Source organism: Ammospiza nelsoni, chromosome 25 (assembly GCF_027579445.1).
Source record: "Ammospiza nelsoni isolate bAmmNel1 chromosome 25, bAmmNel1.pri, whole genome shotgun sequence".
Classification (NCBI taxonomy): Eukaryota; Metazoa; Chordata; class Aves; order Passeriformes; family Passerellidae; genus Ammospiza; species Ammospiza nelsoni.
Window position 1 is genome coordinate 6,186,861 of NC_080657.1, and position 19,271 is coordinate 6,206,131.

At 47.8% G+C, this 19,271-nt stretch overlaps 1 protein-coding gene across 2 annotated transcripts in view; it reads left to right on the plus strand.

Annotated features, from left to right (window-relative positions):
• PUM1 (pumilio RNA binding family member 1) overlaps positions 1-19,271 on the plus strand; it is a 101,827-nt gene that overhangs the window by 38,064 nt on the left and 44,492 nt on the right. For both annotated transcript variants that reach the window (XM_059488651.1, XM_059488652.1), the window contains exons 6-9: positions 457-623; positions 5,896-6,166; positions 13,917-14,010; positions 15,107-15,208. In XM_059488651.1, coding sequence (XP_059344634.1) covers positions 457-623; positions 5,896-6,166; positions 13,917-14,010; positions 15,107-15,208 — 634 coding nt within the window. The remainder of the gene's footprint in view (positions 1-456; positions 624-5,895; positions 6,167-13,916; positions 14,011-15,106; positions 15,209-19,271) is intronic.

Sequence of the window (19,271 nt, forward strand, 5' to 3'; positions counted from 1 at the left end):
AATTCACTGTTGATGCCTCCAAAACTGAGGTGATTTTCAAACACTTGTCCAGTCAAGAGCTGTGTCTGACACTGAGCCAGGCACTTCAGAGAGGCTCTGATTCACTTTGTGCCCCTGCAGCATTTGCTGGTGTTGATTTTGAAGTGCTTAAGTCCCATCTAGAAAGAGAATTCCTTAAACTTATTTTGGGATGGGATTTTTAGAGCCTATAAAAGCAAACCTTGAGTTACTAAATGAAGAAACCTGAAGAGATGAAACACCTCTTGGAAGAGTGAGAGCTAATTCCCTTATTTCTTTGATTATTATTGAATATTTTGCATTTTTAGTGATATTTTTGGTAGGAATGAATGTTTACTTCTTTTCTGGTGACACGTGTCTTTGATTTGTTACCATTTGGGGTAACAGGAGAATTGATCTGAAAACTCACCTCATTAAAACAATGTCTCTTTTGCCCAGGGGCCAAGGGATGCAGAGAGTGATGAGAATGACAAAGGGGATAAGAAAAGCAAGGGCACGTTTGATGGAGATAAATTGGGAGATCTGAAGGAGGAGGGGGATGTGATGGATAAATCCAATGGTTTGCCTGTCCAGAACGGCATCGACGCCGACGTCAAAGACTTCAGGTACGTGCTCAGTAATTAATCAATTAATAATAATCACTGCTGGGGTCTAAGTTCATTAATCAATTAATAATAATCACTGTTGAGGTCTAAGCATATTAATCAATTAATAAGAATCACTGCTGGGGTCTAAGCTCAGCCCTTCCAGGTTCTCACTCCCTGCAGTGCCATGAGGGGAGAATCAGAAGGGGAAAAGTGAAAATTGGAACATTTGAATGGGGAAAGGAAAAACTGGGCCTGGGAGTGAAGCTAAGGGAGGAATTGATGGAGCACAGCCCAGGGGAGGTGTCAGGGATCCATTCCCAGGGAAGCTGGGCTCTGTGGGGTCACTGGAGCATCTCCCTGGCCAAGAAAGGCTGAGGGAGCTGGGGCTGCTCAGCCTCAAGGGGAACCCCAGCTGAGAGGAGCCCTCAGCCCTGGTGTCCCTGTCTGTCTGTCCCTGTGTGTCTGTCCCTGTGTGCAGAGGTCAGAGCCACTCCAGGCCCAGCCATGGCCCCAGAGCCACAGGCAGGGCCTGAGCCCAGGAACTGCCCTGGGCAGTGCCAGCCCTGAGCAGAGCCCAGAGAGGGGCTGGAGTCTCCTCCCTGGGACATTCCAGAGGCACAGGGACACTGTGCTGTGCCCTGAGCTCTGGGATGGCCCTGCTGGAGCAGGGAGTGCCACCAGTGACCCTGGGGTCCCTCCAGCCTGACCAACTCTGGCACTCTGTGACAGGGACTGGTGAGGACCGAACACATCCCTGCAAACTCCCTCACTTTCCCTGTTCCCTCAGCTCTGGGTGCTGGGTGGGCTGGGATATCACAGAATCCCAGTGTGGGTTGGGTTGGAAGGGATCTTAAATCCCATCCAGGGACACCTGCCACTGTGCCAGGTGCTGCCAGCCCCAATGCCCAGCCTGGCCTTGGGCACTGCCAGGGCTCCAGGGGCAGCCACAGCTGCTCTGGCAATTCCAGCCCAGCCCCTGCCCACCCTCGCTGTGACAAACTTCTTTTATCTGATCCAGATGATTTGATAAATGAATGATAAAATCTCTTTTATAAAAGGATCAGTTGGGATCAGCTGTCCCAGCTGTGTCACCCTCCCTGTGTCCCCAGCCCCTCCCTGGTGGGGTGAGGAGCAGAGCAGCTCCTGGCTCTGGGCATCCCTGTGGTGGTGTTTGAGGGTCCCCAGGATGAGGGAAGAGATGAGAATCTTGACTCCATGTTTCAGAAGATTGATTTATTATTTTATTATATCTGTTATATTAAAAGAAAATGAGATACTAAAACTATACTAAAGAAAGAGAAAGGAGACATCAGAAAGCTGGAAAGGAACGATAATAAAACCTTGTGACTGACCAGAGAGTCCAGCACAGCTGGACTGGGATTGGGCATCAAGTAAAAACAATCCACATGAAGCAATCAAAGATGCACCTGTTGTAAACCATCCCCAGACCACATCCCACACATAATTATTTTTTGCATTTCTTTTCCGAGGCTTCTCAGGAGAAAAATCCTAACAAAAGGATTGTTATAAAACATGTCAGTGACATCCCTGTGCAGTCAGCCCAGTGCCAAACCTGCCCATGCACTCTGTGGCTTTGGGAAGGTTTTTCCATCCTGTAGTGTCCCCAGGATGTTCTGAATGTCCTCAGGGGGAGAGGGTGGGAGCACCTGAGAGCTCAGGGCTGGTGTGTCCTGATCCCTTAGCCATGAGTCCTGATCCTGAGCCCTGGGATCCTGGTGATTTTCACACCCATTTTTAATTCCTCTGTGTGGGATTCCCATGGGAAGTGTTGGCTCTGCTCCTGTCCTGTCCCCACCACAGCTGGGCTCTGGGTTTGTTCCTTGCTGCTCTGGGCTGAAAACCTCGTGAAATTGTGGCCCTTGATGCCATTGGTGTTCCTTGCTCATTTCTGCATCTCCTGTGGTTCCTCATGGCCTGTAGGAAAACTGGAGAAGCCAAAGAAATGGTAAAATAAAATGTAAAAGCCAAACAGATGGTGGGAAATGCCCATTCCTGGCTCTTCCATGGATATGAAGCATTCCCACGAAGTCCAGTCCCTATTTTGGGTGGTCAGGAGCCAATGGCAGCTGCCTTAGGGTGGTGTTGAGTGAGATTTGGTGCCAGAGCTCCACAGTTAAAAATCACCAAATACTCCATTAAATATAAGTATTTGGGGAGATTATGGCTTGCTGTCTCTGACTCTCAATTGAGCAGAAAACAGAAATTTTTTACATTTTTACTATAACAGGTGTTTGAGGCTGGGACTAGGGTTTGTGGGTTATTTTTTGTTTGTTTTAAAAATCCATCACTTTCTTTGCAGAATTAACTCAGGGAGCTATTTCAGCCCATGTTTTTTACTTTCCCCCCTTTATTGCACCACCTGCAGGCCCTTCTGGTGGCTCTGATGCTGGGCTGGAACATTCCAGCTTTTGTTTTTTTTAAATTCGTCAACTTCTGTGTAGAATTAACTTAGGGAACTATTTCAGGCCTCTCTTTATTTTTTTTTCTTGTCTTCTACAACACTTCTCCAACTTCCAGGGGATTCTGCTGGGGCTGGGGTGTATTGCTGCTGCAATGCTGGGCTGGAGCAGTCCTGGTTTTATTTTTGTTTATTTTTTTAGATACATCAATTTCTCTGTAGAATTCACTCCGGGAACTATTTCAGATAATATTTTTTATTTTTTCCCCTCTTTACTCCAACACCTCCAAGCAGTTCTGGTGTGTTTAGGGCTGTGATGTTGGGATGGAGTATTCCTGGTTTTATTTTTTAAAATACACCAATTTCTCAGTAGAATTAACTACTTCAGACCATCTATATTTATTTTTTCCACTTTATTCTACAACACCTCCAAAGAGTTCTGGTGGGTCTGGAGGTGTCATGGAGCATTCTTGGTTTTAATTTTTATTTTTTTAAATACAGCAATTCTCCACAGAATTTATTTGGAGAACTATTTCGGACCATGTCTTTATTTTTCCCTCCTGTACTCCCCCACCTCTGGGCAGTTCTGGAGGTGTGATGGAGCATGCCTGCTTTAAATTTTTATTTTTTTAAATTCATCAATTTTTCATAGAATTTATTTGGAGAACTGTTTCAGGCCATTTTATTTTCTCTCCTGTACTCCAGCACCTCTGGACAGTTCTGGAGGTGTGATGGAGCATTCCTGGTTTTAGTTTTTATTTTTTTTTAATACCTCAGTTTCTCCATAGAATTAATTTGGAGAACTGTTCCAGACCATTTCTTTATTTCTCCATATAATTAATTTGGAGAACTATTTCAGGCCAATTTTTTATATTCCATCCTGTACTCCACCACCTCTGGACAGTTCTGGTGGGTCCATGGATGTGATGGAGCATACCTGGTTTTAATTTTAATTTTTTTAAATACCTCCATTTCTCCATAGAATTAATTTGGAGAACTATTTCAGACCATTTTTTTATTTTCCATCCTGTACTCCACCACCTCTGGGCAGTTCTGGTGGGTCCATGGATGTGATGGTGCATTTGTGCTTTTAGTTTTTATTTTATTTAAATACAGCAGTTTCTCCATAGAATCAATTTGGAGAACTATTTCAGACCATGTCTTTATTTTTCCCTTCTGTACTCCCCCACCTCTGGGCAGTTCTGGTGGGTCCGTGGATGTGATGGAGCATACCTGGTTTTAATTTTTTTTTTTTTAAATACATCAATTCTTCATAGAATTGATTTGGTGAACTATTTCAGATCATGTCTTTTTTTCCCTCCTGTACCCCAGCAGCCCTGGGCAGTTCTGGTGGATCTGTGGGTGTGATGGAGCATACCTTGTTTTAACTTTTATTTTTTTAATACATCAGTTCTTCATAAAATTAATTTGGAGAACTATTTCAGACCATGTCTTTTTTTTTCCCCCTTCTGTACTCCATCACCTTTTGGCAGTTCTGGAAGGTTTGGGGATGTGATGGAGCATTTCTGCTTTTGGTTTTTATTTTTTTAAATACATAAATTCTTTGTAAAATAAATTTGGAGAACTATTTCAGACCATTTCTTTATTTTCCCTCCTATAGTCCACCACCTCTGGGCAGTTCTGGAGGTGTGATGGAGCATACCTGGTTTGAGTTTGTATTTTATTTAAATACATCAGTTTCTCCAGAGGATTAACTTGGAGAACTATTTCAGGCCAATTTTTTATATTCCATCCTGTACTCCACCACCTCTGGGCAGTTCTGGTGGGTCCATGGACGTGATGGCGCATTCCTGCTTTTAGTTTTTATTTTATTTTAAATACATCAATTTCTCCACAGAATTAATTTGCTGAACTGTTTCAAACCATGACTTTATTTTCCCTCTTGTACTCCAGCACCTGCTGCAGGGTGGGATGCTGGGCTGGAGCTCTCCTGCCCTGTTTCCCTGCAGGAGAATTCCCCCAAGAGGGGTTGGAGCTCTCCTGCCCTCTCCCTGACCCGTTTTTCCCCCCAGGAAGGGCTGGAGCTCTCCTGCCTTGTTTCCCTGCACAGGAGCATTCCCCAGGAAGGGCTGGAGCTCTCCTGTGCTTTTCCTGACCTGTTTTCCCCCCTGGAAAGGCTGGAGCATCCTGCCCTGTTTCCCTGCAGGAGCATTCCCCCAACAAGGGCTGGAGCTCTCCTGCCCTGTTTCCCTGCACAGGAGCATTCCCCAGGAAGGGCTGGAGCTCTCCTATGCTTTTCCTGACCTGTTTTTCCCCCTGGAAGAGCTGGAGCTCTCCTGCCTTGTTTCCCTGCACAGGAGCATTCCCCAGGAAGGACTGGAGCTCTCCTGTGCTTTTCCTGACCTGTTTTCCCCCCTGGAAGGGCTGGAGCATCCTGCCCTGTTTCCCTGCAGGAGCATTCCCCCAACAAGGGTTGGAGCTCTCCTGCCCTGTCCCTGATCTGTTTTGCCCCCAGGAAGGGCTGCAGCTCTCCTGCTCTGTTTCCCTGACCTGTTTTCCCCCCTAAGAGGGGCTGGAGCTCTCCTGCTCTCTTTCCCTGACCTCTTTTGCCCCCAGGAAGGGCTGCAGCTCTCCTGCCCTTTCCCTGACCCGTTTTCCCCCCAAAGAGGGGCTGCAGCTCTCCTGCCCTATCCCTGACCAGTTTTTCCCCCCAGGAAGGGCTGCAGCTCTCCTGCCCTATCCCTGACCAGTTTTTCCCCCCAGGAAGGGCTGCAGCTCTCCTGTCCTATCCCTGACCAGTTTTTCCCCCCAGGAAGGGCTGCAGCTCTCCTGCCCTATCCCTGACCCGTTTTCCCCCCAGGAAGGGCTGCAGCTCTCCTGCCCTGTTCCTGACCCGTTTTCCCCCCACAGCCGCACACCTGGGAACTGCCAGAACTCAGCGAGCGAGGTGGATCTGCTGGGCCCCAACCAGAACGGCTCCGAGGGCCTGGCCCAGCTGGCCAGCACCAACGGGGCCAAGCCTGTGGAGGATTTCTCCAACATGGAATCCCAGAGCGTGCCCCTGGATGCCATGGAGCACGTGGGCATGGAGCCGCTGCAGTTCGACTACTCCGGCACGCAGGTCCCCGTGGACTCGGCCGCCGCCACCGTGGGGCTCTTTGACTACAACTCCCAGCAGCAGGTACAGAGCTGAGTCTTGAGACTGATCCCTGGTCCTGATCCTGAGCCCTGAGCCTGATCCTGAGCCCTGATTCTGATCATTGGTCCCTCAGCCCTCCCTGATCCCAATCCCGTAGCCTTGAGCCCTGAGCCTGATCTTTGATCCTGATCCTGAGCCCTGATCCTGATCCTAAGCTCTGATCCCTGATCCTGATCCCGATCTTTGATCCTGATCCTGAGCCCTGATCCTGATCCTAAGCTCTGATCCCTGATCCTGATCCCGATCTTTGATCCTGATCCTGAGCCCTGATCCTGATCCTAAGCTCTGATCCCTGATCCTGATCCCAATCCCCAAATCCTGAGCCCTGATTGTGATCCCTGATCCCTGAGCCTGGATCCCTGAGCCCTGATCCCTTTGCCCTGAGCCTTGATCCTGATCTCTGATCCCTGATCCTGAGTCCTGATGATCCCTGAGCCCTGATCCTGGGCCATGATCCCTGAGCCCTGATCCTGGGCCATGATCCCTGAGCCCTGATGATCCCTCAGCCCTGATCCTGATCTCTCATCCCTGAGCCCTGATCCCTCATCCAGCCCTGTGGCTCCAAAGGGGTTGGTGTGGGGTGGGATGAACTCAGGATCCTGTCCTGGGAGAAGGGATGGAGGAAGGTTGGACATGTTGTCATTGTCTTTGTGCTGTGTGTGTCCTCCCTGGGAGCTGAGCAGATCAGCCTCCCATGGCAGCTGGAATAACCAGAATTACCCCAGCAGTTCCCACAGCTGTGCCCTCTCTGGTGATCCTGGCTGTCTCAAGGCATTGAAAAAAAGCTTTAAAGTAGCAAAAAGTGCTAAAAAACCCCCAAACACCCACCCAGGAGCCCAGGCAGGGACTGAGAGCCAACACCTGTTCAGCCCAGCTGTGAGCCCTGCACTGGGCTTTGCTGAGCCCCGCACTGGGTTTTGTTAAGCTCCACATTGGGCCCTCCTGGTGACCACATTGGGCCCCACACTGGGCTTGCCTGAGCCCCGCTTTGAGCCCAGCTGAGCCCCACACTGAGTTTTGTTAAACCCCAAATTGGGCCCTCCTGGTCTCTACATTGGGCCCTGCTGAGCCCCATGTTGGGCTTGGCTGAGCCCAGGTGTGAGCCCTGCTGAGCCCTACCTTAGGCCCTGCTGAGCCCCACACTGTGCTTTACTGAGCCCCACCTTAGGCCCTGCTGAGTCCCAGCTTGGGCCCTGCTGAGCCCCACACTGTGCTTTACTGAGCCCCACACTGTGCTTTACTGAGCCCCATCTTGGGCCCTGCTGAGCCCCACACTGTGCTTTGCTGACCCCCACACTGTGCTTTACTGGGCCCCACACTCAGCTTTACTGAGCCCCACACTGTGCTTTACTGACCCCCACACTCAGCTTTACTGAGCCCCACAATGAGCTTTACTGAGCCCCACAATGAGCTTTACTGACCCCCACACTCAGCTTTACTGAGCCCCACACTGTGCTTTACTGAGCCCCACACTCAGCTTTACTGACCCCCACACTCAGCTTTACTGAGCCCCACACTGTGCTTTACTGAGCCCCACAATGAGCTTTACTGAGCCCCACACTCAGCTTTACTGAGCCCCACAATGAGCTTTACTGGGCCCCACACTCAGCTTTACTGGGCCCCACACTCAGCTTTACTGAGCCCCACACTCAGCTTTGCTCAGCCAGAGGCAATTACAAGTTCAAACTTTCTTCTCCCTGAGCCTGGTTTAAGCCCTAAGGGCAGAGTCCACTACTACAAACCTTTATCTGAGCCTGGCTTGGGTTTGTTTGACCTTTCTCCCACACAAGCCCAGACTCCCTTGGCTCCTGCTGAATGCTGGGCCTGGCTCCAGCAATCGACTCCTGCTCTGCTCCTGTTCCTGCTCGTTTGGGTAATGATTGGAAACAAACTTTATTGCTCTCCCTTTGCAAGTCTGATATCCCTCAGAGTGGAAGGGAATCCTTTGTTGGAGCTGATTGCCGGGATATATAACTCTCCCTGGCTTCCCTGCAATATCTGATTTTTTTAGCAGAAGAGCCTCTGGCACTGTGGAGTGAGGGAAAGCATTGCCAAGTTTGTGCTGAGTTATCACAGCCTTAAAAGCAGTGTAAATATCTGGGTGGGAGCTCAATTGGCTGCTCTGTTCTACAGCATCTTTGGGAGGTTAATGATGGAAAATTTAATGATTAAACTAAATAGCTGCTGTAGAGTTCAAAAAGGAGAAAAAAGCAAATAGTTCCAAGCCTTTGTCTTGCTCTGGTGCACGGCCTGGGATGCTCCAGAATTATCTCTAAACCAGGAAAGTTGGGTGTTTTTTAAAACATGAGGGCTCCACAAGTGAGCTGCTTCTGGAGAAGCATTAGAGATGGGACTGGAAAAGCGCAAGTGGGAAGCCTGGAGTTTGCATTTTGTCAGGGTTTTCTATTTAAGTGAAGGCTCATTTACAAGTTTGAGGAATGTTTATTTGTTTCCTTCAGCCTTAAAAAATTAGGATTTCAAATTTGGCACGTCTGGCACCTCACTGGTGGAAATAAACCCTCCCAAAGGGAGGCAGAGCAGGACAGGGTCCCTGTTTCAGGGGAGATGCAGTGAGGATTTCAGGGTGGGTTTGCATTTTTTATTTCATACCAAGCGTATGGGTGCTGTCCATGTGGACCTGATGTCATCTCTGTGTCACCAACTGGGAATTACAGAATCACTGAGCCTGGAAAACCCTCCCAGAGCATCAAATCTCAGCTGTGCCCCATCCCCACCCTGTCCCCAGCCCAGAGAACTCAGTGCCACCTCCAGGAATTGCTGGGGCACCTGCAGGGATGGGCACTGCAAAGCTCCCTGGGCAGCCCCTGGCAAGGCCTGAGCCCCCTTGGCATGGGGAAATTCCTGCTGTGCCCACCCTGAGCTGCCCTGGCCCAGCCTGAGGCCGTTCCCTCTGCTCCTGTCCCTGTTCCCTGGGGCACAGCCCGACCCCCCCGGCTGTGCCCTCCTGGCAGGAGCTGTGCAGAGCCACAAGGGCCCCTGAGCCTCCTTTGCTCCAGGCTGAGCCCCTGCCCAGCTCCCTCAGCCCCTCCTGGGGCTCCAGACCCTTCTGAGCTTGCTGTGAAGCGCAAATCCCCTCAGGTCTCTCCCTGATTTTCGGGGAGCAGTGAGGACACAGCTGCTGCCCCTCAGTCCCACCCAGGCCCTGCTGGGCTGTCAGACAAATCTGTTATTTTCAGTTTTCAGCCTTGCTGCAGCTTCCACCTGCAGTGAAAGCAAACAGGAGCCTTCAGTCAGCCTGAGGTGCTGTAGTGAAGGTCAGGAATCACTCCCAGCCAGATGTGCCCGCCCAGGGCAGGTTTGTGTAAATCCAGGGGTCTTGTACCCATTCCCTTAATTCCCAGGGGTCCTTGCTGCCCACTGCCACTCTCAGCCTGCATGAAAGGAATCTGACTTGTGCCATTCTCCTGGCAGCAGGAAATCTGTCCTGAGCAAGGCATCTCATCCCTGAAAGTGCCTTTTGGGGCTGTGGGGAAGTGTCCCATCCTTGGAAGGGATTACAGGTGAGCACAGCAGCAGGCAGTGTGAGGAAGAGGAAGGTTTTACAAAACCACATCTGGTCTGATTAGGGATGTCAGATGTTGATATTGCTGAGGGAAATCTGATCTTCCAGAATTCCCCTAACTCTGGGGTTCTGCTCCCTTGGAATTGCCTCAGGGAGCTCCTCCACGTGCTGGAAATCATTCTTCATTTGTCTGACATGGAGCAGCCTCACTGAAATGTTGGATGATCTCCCTGAATTTCTCCAGATCCGTGTCAGGCCTTTGTAGCTTTTCATTCCCAATGCATTTCCCAGCAGCCTGAAACACCCCACGTGCTCTTTCCTGATTCCTTTGTCCATTCAGGTTAATATTCCAGTGCAGAGGTTCCTGTCCTTTATCTGCTCCCCAGTGCCACCTTTGAGCACTGATCTCTGGGGTTGGAGTGTGGGGCTGTGCCCTCAGCAAATGGACACAGCCCAGCAAGGCTTCAGCAGCTCTCCCTGAATAAATGGAACTGATGATTCCCAGAGCTCCCCTGGTTTATCTGCCTCAGGAGGGGCTGCACTTGGGATGGTTTTTCTTGGCTCTGCTTCCTTGGACAGGCTGCAGGGTGAAATCTGCAGCTGAGATCGTTCTGAGGGAGCTGAGCAAGGCTGTGAATTCAAGGGGAGAGGGAGAGGTCACAGAATCCTGGAATGGTTTGGGTGGGAAGGGACTCAAAACTCATCCAATTCCAACCCCTGCCATGGCAGGAACACCTCCCACTGTGCCAGGTGCTCCAGCCTGGCCTTGGGCACTGCCAGGGCTCCAGGGGCAGCCACAGCTGCTCTGGCAATTCCCTCCCCACCCTGCCAGGGAGCAATTCCTTCCTAAGATCCCATCTAAATCCCTCCTCTCTTAGTTTAAGGCCATTTCCCCTTGTCCTATACTGTAAAATGTTCCTCTCCAGCTTTCTTGCAGACCTTTTATGTCTGGAAGTCAGATTTTGCAGGGACTGGATGAGCCCCCAGAGCAGGCAGACAACAAAAAGAGCCAAGAGCAGCAGGTGAAATATTGATGGTGAAGTACTGAGGCTCTGAGTGAGTGTGGATTCTGTTCTCCCAGTTTTGCTGATTCCCAGGGGGTTCATTGAGTTGTATTTGGGAGGTGTGCAAGTCCTCACATGTGTAAAGTGAGCAGAAGTGTTTTTAGGAAGGAAAAATGCTTTTTGTGCCCTCAAGACAAGGAAATAATGCAGCCATTTTCCTCTCTGCTTCATGTTGATGGAATCCACATCAGCAGGATGGAAAAGCATGTGAGAACTCCAAGGTTTGGTGAAATTTTGCAGCTGAAGAAAGCTAAAAAGCTGAAATTGCTGAGCTGATACAGCACATCCCAACCCTGAGGATGCTGCAGAGGAATCCACACTTCAGGAGGAAGCAGTTTAGGGTTATAGGATTTTTATAGGATTTTTTTTTTTCATATTTGCTGAGAGTATAGGATGTTGCTGGTCACTCCCACAGAGCCACTGTCCCTCATTCCATGTTCTGCTCCTGTTGTCCATCACCTCCTTGGTGTTTTGCACTGAGGGATGTTCACAGAATTCCCAGAATCACTGGGATGGAGGAGACCTTCAAGGTCATCGAGTCCAACCCAGCCCCAACAGCTCAACTCAACCCTGGCCCCCAGTGCCACATCCAGGCTTTGTTAAACACCCCCAGGGATGGTGACTCCACCACCTCTGGGCTGAAGCTCAGGGTTCCAAAGTCTCTCCTCTCTCCTCACAGGTCCTCAAGATCAGATTAAAATGTGTGGGTGCACAGGGGTGTCAGCACAAACCCTGTGGGTGCATCACAAATCACAGAAATCCGGAATGGTTTGGGTTGGAAGGGCCCCCTCACTTCCTGTGAGGCTACCTGGGCATGGCCACAGCCACTGGCCTGGAAAAAACCTGGAAATTTCCCTTTCCATCCGCTATTGGAGCTGTTTGAACTGAAACTTCCCCTTCACAGAATTCCCAGAATCTCTGGGTTGGAAGAGACCTTCAAGCTCATCAAGTCCAACCCAGCCCCAACCCCTCAACTCAACCCTGGCACCCAGTGCCACATCCAGGCTTTGTTAAACACCCCAGGGATGGGGACTCCACCACCTCCCCGGGCAGAACATTCCAGAACTTTATCACCTTTCTGTAAAATCCTGTTCCTGATATCCAACCTGTATTTCCCTTGGGGCAGCTCGAGGCTGTGTGCTCTGGTTCTGTCAGTGCCTGCAGACAGAGCCCAGCCCCAGCTGAGCACAGGCACCTTTCAGGAGCTGTGACAGTGATGGGGGCACCCCTGAGTCTCCTTTTCTCCAGGCTGAGCACCCCCAGCTTGCTCAGGGGTTCCTCACAGGGTTTGTGTTCCAAGATGTCACTGGAGCTTTGCCCAATCTCCTGGTGACCAGAGCAGAGCTGCCACCCAGCTTTGTGTGACCACAAAAAACACCTTAAAACAACAAAAAGGGCAGGAAAAGCAGGTGTGCTGTGCACCCTGCCTGCTCAGGGTGTTTTATGGCCCAGGAGGCAATAAAGGAACTGTAAATCAGATATTTTCCTCCACAAGGAAAGTTCTGATAGCCCCTGAGGGATGAGCAAACAAAGCTGTTGTGAGGGGCAGGGTTTGGCACACAGCAGGTTAATTCTGACTGCCCTAACTGCTGCATTTCCACCTCATAAACCCAATGCTCATCCCTCAGATGTGTTTTCTCCACCTGAATTTGTAAAAAGACAAAAATAAAGGTGGATTTTCTCACACAGCTTTGCTCACTCTGCTCTCAGGAGAAGCAATGCCAATTTTTGCCTCTAAATAATAGTAATAATAATAATAATAAATAATAAGTAATAGAGTTTTCTTGATGTTTCTGGGCTTCTTCTTGATGGTTGTGGGTTTCTGCCAAAATTTTGGGCAGAGTTATTGCTGTGTCTGCCAGCAGTTCACTTGTCTGAAAGGAGGGCAGGATAATAGGTGTGAAAATCGGAGGCATTTGGGCATTCAAGTCTGTTCTGAGGGAGGGGAGGGAGAAAATATTTCTCACAGTGCTTTGTGAAGTCATTCCCACCTAGAAATGATCCCTGGAAGTGAGGGGGGGTGGACATGCTGGATAATTTCAGAGGAGATATTCAGCTGATGTGTCCTAAATGTTTTAATTAGAGCTGAACATGGTGAATACAGGGATTTCCTTTAGAGAGAGGCAAAAGAAGCTGGGAAGGAAACTTTTACTAAGACCCTGAAGAAAGAAAAATAAACGCCAAACCCTCAGCAAAAATACTTCAAGGGAATCCTATTATTTTTATTTAGTGAGGAATAAATTCTCAATAACCTTGAGCAGTGAGCAGGTAAGGGAAGTGTTTGGTCTGGGATTTGTGATCCTGGGGCTGTGTCCCCTCTCTGGCTCTGAGGGCATTTTGGGTTTCCCAAACTTGGCTCTGCATCCCTTGGCCATCCCATTTCCCATTTCAGCCAAACTGGGAGGGCACACTGGTGGCACTCCCAACACCTGGCAGTGCTCCTGGGGACCTCCAGGCTGCAGCTGGGGCTGAGCAGGGCTGGGATAAATCCTTTGGGATTGAGGGGACAGCAGAGGGAAAAGCTGGGCCGGGGCTGGCTGTGCTGCAGCAGTGTGGGGTTTTGTCAGGTGGAGTATTTTCAGGTGGGGTTTTTTCAGCTGGGTTACCACAGGCATTGATTCCAGAGGAGTTCAGGCCCTTGGAGATGTGGAGTGGAGAATCTGTGGGGTTAAAGGAAATGTGGTGGGAAGGGATTGCTGGAAAAGGAAGGAGTTGCTGCTTTTTGTGTGCGAGTTCAGCACTGTTGGTGTGTTTGTGCCCCATTTCAGCAGTGTTGGTGTGTTTGTGTGTGAGTTCAGCACTCTTGGTGTGCTTGTGCCTGATTTAAGGACACTGTTTGTGCTCCTTGCCTGATTAAGGGCTCTTTGTACCCAGTTTCAGGGCTGTTTGTGCCCACTTTCAGGGCAGTTTGTGCCCGGTTTCAGGGCAGTCTGTGCCCACTTTCAGGGCTGTTTGTACCCACTTTCAGGGCAGTCTGTGCCCACTTTCAGGGCAGTTTGTACCCACTTTCAGGGCAGTTTGTGCCCGGTTTAAGGGCTGTTTGTACCCACTTTCAGGGCAGTTTGTGCCCACATTAAGGGCTGTTTGTGCCTGGTTTCAGGGCAGTTTGTGCCCACATTAAGGGCTGTTTGTGCTCTCCCCACAGCTGTTCCAGAGGCCCAATGCACTGGCAGTGCAGCAGCTGACAGCAGCCCAGCAGCAGCAGTACGCCCTGGCTGCTGCCCACCAGCCACACATAGGTGAGTCTGCCTCTCCCCAGCCCTTCTGATCCATGGGGAAACTTCAGGGAAAAGGATTGTGTATTTTACAGCTGATAATCAATGCATGAACAGAAGTGCATTTTTACAGATTTGCTTCTTGCACACTTAGCCTTTTAAAGGATTTCCCTGTGTGGCAGAACTGACACTCTCACTCTCCTGAGGGTGCTGTCAGTCAGGAGAGGCTTTGGAAGCTTCTGAGTGAAACATAAATCAGGGTGACAGCACAGAGAAGTGAGGGGAAATGCATTATTTAATATCAGCTAAATGTGCTGCCAGGGGTCTTAGCAGTTAAAAATGTAATTTATGCAAAGACATTATTGATATTAATAAAAATTATTCATAAAATATACACATCTATATGTGTGTGTGTGTTTAAAAAATGTATTTTTATTAACTGGGAATAAAGCACTCGATCATGTGTAGAAACCCAGGAAAACAATGCATTAATTTTTTTTGCACAATAAGCAATTTGTGGTAGTTTTTCCTGCCCAAAACCCCAATATAAATGTGTTGGGGCTCTGTGCTGTGCCCCTGTGTGCTCAGTGCAGTTCAGGGATTGAAATTATTCAGCTTTTTAACTTCCTCCCCTTCACCTTCACCTCCCCTGCACACCCCTCTCCCACCCACCTGGGCTTTCTCTAATGATTTTAAACTGTTTTTCTCTAAACTGTTTTTCCTCTCTGAGCCTTTTCCAGACTGACCAGCTGGAATGCTGGGATGCTGTGGGAGCTCAGGATGGGGTGGTTTGGGTCCTGATTTACTCACTGTAGGAAATACAGAGTAGTACCAAGCTCCAGTCTCCTGAACAGGGTCTGCAGAAGCACTTGAGCTGTTGGATAGAAAGGATTTTACTTCCTGAGGAGCACTGAATCCTTAGAATTGAGTTTTTTAATGCCAGATCTCTCCTCTGCCCATCAACACTCACAGGTTGTCACTCCCTATAGAAAACCACCCACAAAAAGCTTCAAACCACGGAACCAGCCTGAGTTTGGTGTTGTCCAGGCAGCACAGGGGGGTTGTGCTGGGGCTGCAGTCCTGCTGAGTTTGTTTTCACTGACAGGAATGTTTTCAGCAGGTCTAGCTCCTGCTGCCTTCGTTCCCAACCCCTACATCATCAGCGCGGCGCCTCCGGGGACGGATCCGTACGCGGCCGGGCTGGCGGCAGCTGCCACGTTAGGTGAGAGCTCCCAGCTCCCTCTGCATCCCCAACCCTCCCTGCTCTGCCTCTGCAGGGCAAACAGCAGCATCCTGGGCTGGGAGAACTGCTATGGTGGTGTGGCTGTGAGTAAAACCAGAATTTGTCCTTAAAACCAGAGATGAAATGGGATAATTTTTGTTTAAGGCTTGCAGAGTAAATGGGAAGGGAGCAAACACGGATATTGCTCTGTTTTTGGGGTGTTTTGGTGACAGGGAAAACCTCTGGAACTAACCCAGCAGGGAAAACCTCTGAAAACAGATTTCTTAAAGGCTGGAAAGATGCAGGATGTGTTTCCTGGCAGGAAAGTTGTGTCTCCTGTTCAGCTTGTGGTGCACCATGCAAACGGGCTCTTCCCTGAAATTCTGCTGGGAATTTCCAGTTCCCAGGAGGTGAACACATCTATTTCTGCTGGGGCTCCCAGAGCAAATGGGAATGGAACAGACACAAATATTGCTCTGTTTTGGGGTGTTTTGATGGCTAGCAGAGCAAGTAAAACCTCTGAAAACAGATTTTTGAAAGGCTGGAAAGATGCAGGATGTGTTCAGCTTGTGGTGCATCCTGCAAAGGAGCTCTTCCCTAAAATTCTGCTTGGAATTTCCACTTCCCAGGAGGTGAACGCATCCATTTCTGCTGGGGCTCCCAGAGCAAATGGGAAAGGAGCAGACACAAATATGGCTCCATTTTTGGGGTGTTTTGATGGCTGACAGTAGCAAGTAAAACCTCTGAAAACAAATTTCTGAAAGGCTGGAAAGATGCAGGATGTGTTCAGCTTGTGGTGCATCCTGCAAACGAGCTCTTCCCTGAAGTTCTGCTGGGAATTTCCACTTTCTAGGAGGTGAACACATCCAGATCTGCTGGGGCTCCCAAAGCAAATGGGAATGGAACAGACACAAATATTGCTCCTGTTTTGGGGTGTTTTAGTGACTGACAGTAGCAGGGAAAACCTCTGAAAACAAATTTCTGAAAGGCTGGAAAGATGCAGGATGTGTTTCCTGCCAGGAAAGTTGTGTCTCTTTTCTGTTCAGCTTCTGATGCACCATGCAAACGAGCTCTTCCCTGAAATTCTGTTGGGAATTTCCACTTCCCAGCAGGTGAACACATCCAGATCTGCTGGGGCTTCCAGAGCAAATGGGAAAGGAACAGACACAAATATTGCTCCGTTTTTGGGGTGTATTGGTGACTAACAGTAGCAGGGAAAACCTGAAAACAAACTTTGAAAGGCTGGAAAGATGCAGGATGTGTTCAGCTTGTGGTGCACCCTGCAAATGAGCTCTTCCCTGAAATTCTGTTGGGAATTTCCACTTCCCAGCAGGTGAACACATCCAGATCTGCTGGGGCTCACACTGGCACTGTGCCCTTTCCCAGATGGCAGCAAAGATGGAGCCTCTGCTCTTTCTGCAGGATCCTCCTCCAGCCATTCATGTATCAGTTCCCAAATCCCTCCCAGCTGTCACAGCCAGAGCTGCTGCTTCTGGAGGTGCCAGCTCTGTGTCACAGCGTGTCAGGCACTGTGGGGGACACAGTGAGCATGGAACTGCTGCTGGGGGGCCAAAAATTCTTGCCCAGGCCCTGGGAACAAAGCAGGAATGTGCTTGTAGAGGAGAGGATTTTCAAAGGAAGAACATGATTTTAGGAAGAGCATGATTTTTAGAGGAAGAACATGATTTTAGGAAGAACATGATTTTTAGAGGAAGAACATGATTTTAGGAAGAACATGATTTTTAGAGGAAGAACATGATTTTAGGAAGAACATGATTTTTAGAGGAAGAACATGATTTTAGGAGAGGATTTTCAAAGAAGGAACATTTTAGGAGAGGATTTTTAGAGGAAGAACATGATTTTAGAGAAAGAACGTGATTTTTAGAGGAAGAACATGATTTTAGAGAAAGAACGTGATTTTTAGAGGAAGAACATGATTTTAGGAGAGGATTTTTAGAGGAAGAACATGATTTTAGGAGAGGATTTTTAAAGGAAGAACATGGTTTTAGGAGAGGATTTTCAAAGGAGGAACATTTTAGGAGAGGATATTTAGAGGAATTTTTGAGGGGATTTTTAAAGGAAGAGCATGATTTTAAGAGGATTTTTAGAGGAAGAACATGATTTTAGGAAGAACATGATTTTTAGAGGAAGAACATGATTTTAGGAAGAACATGATTTTAGGAAGAACATGATTTTTAGAGGAAGAACATGATTTTAGGAGAGGATTTTTAAAGGAAGAACATGATTTTAGGAGAGGATTTTTAAAGGAAGAACATTTTAGGAGAGGATTTTTAGAGGAAGAACATGATTTTAGAGAAAGAACGTGATTTTTAGAGGAAGAACATGATTTTAGGAAGAAACATGATTTTTAGAGGAAGAACATGATTTTAGGAGAGGATTTTAAAAGGAAGAACATGATTTTAGGAGAGGATTTTCAAAGGAGGAACATTTTAGGAGAGGATATTTAGAGGAATTTTTGAGGGGATTTTTAAAGGAAGAGCATGATTTTAAGAGGATTTTTAGGGGAAGAACATGATTTTAGGAAGAACATGATTTTTAGAGGAAGAACATGATTTTAGGAAGAACATGATTTTTAGAGGAAGAACATGATTTTAGGAGAGGAGAGGATTTTTAAAGGAAGAACATGATTTTAGGAGAGGATTTTTAAAGGAAGAACATTTTAGGAGAGGATTTTTAGAGGAAGAACATGATTTTAGAGAAAGAACGTGATTTTTAGAGGAAGAACATGATTTTAGGAGAGGATTTTTAGAGGAAGAACATGATTTTAGGAGAGGATTTTTAAAGGAAGAACATGGTTTTAGGAGAGGATTTTCAAAGGAGGAACATTTTAGGAGAGGATATTTAGAGGAATTTTTGAGGGGATTTTTAAAGGAAGAGCATGATTTTAAGAGGATTTTTAGAGGAAGAACATGATTTTAGGAAGAACATGATTTTTAGAGGAAGAACATGATTTTAGGAAGAACATGATTTTTAGAGGAAGAACATGATTTTAGGAAGAACATGATTTTTAGAGGAAGAACATGATTTTAGGAGAGGATTTTTAAAGGAAGAACATGATTTTAGGAGAGGATTTTTAGAGGAAGAACATGATTTTAGAGAAAGAACGTGATTTTTAGAGGAAGAACATGATTTTAGGAGAGGATTTTTAGAGGAACAACATGATTTTAGGAGAGGATTTTTAAAGGAAGAACATGGTTTTAGGAGAGGATTTTTAAAGGAGGAACATGATTTTAGAGGATTTTCAAAGGAGGAACATTTTAGGAGAGGATTTTTAGAGGAAGAACATGATTTTAGGAAGAACATGATTTTTAGATGAAGAGCATGATTTTAGGAGAGGATTTTCAGAGGAGGATCATTTTAGGAGAGGGTTTTCAAAGGAGGAACTTAATTTTAGGAGAGGATTTTTAGAGGAAGAACATGCTTCTTGGAGGGGAATTTTAAACAAAGAACGTGATTTTAGGAGAGGATTTTCAAAGGAGGAACATTTTAGGAGAGGATTTTTAGAGGAATTTTTGAGGGGATTTTTAAAGGAAGAGCATGATTTTAAGAGGATTTTTAGAGGAAGAACATGATTTTAGGAGAGGATTTTTAAAGGAAGAACATGATTTTAGGAGAGGATTTTTAAAGGAACAACATGCTTCTGGGAGGGGATTTTTAAAGGAAGAATGTGCTTTTAGAGGAGGATTTTTCTAACCATGCCTGCCTTCCCTTGGGCAGGGCAGAGGGAATGTTGTGTGCTGCAATGAGCACACTCTGGTTGGGCTGGGCTGTTTGTGGGGGCTCTCACTGCTGCCACTCTCCACTTACAGCTTGTAAACTCACTTCAGTCCTCTGGTTTTGGGTGGCTTGTCCCAGATCAAACCCAGATCTGTGCTGTGTGTGAATGTGACACTCTGTGGTTTGGGACACAACTTGGTCCAGCTCTTCCCAAACCCCTGCTGAGCTTTTCAGCTTTGAGGCCATCGTGGGGTCAGCTCTGAAATGGGAATTCAGCAACTGCTGCCCACTTGGATGGAGGTTTTAGTGCATCATGCAGATGTGT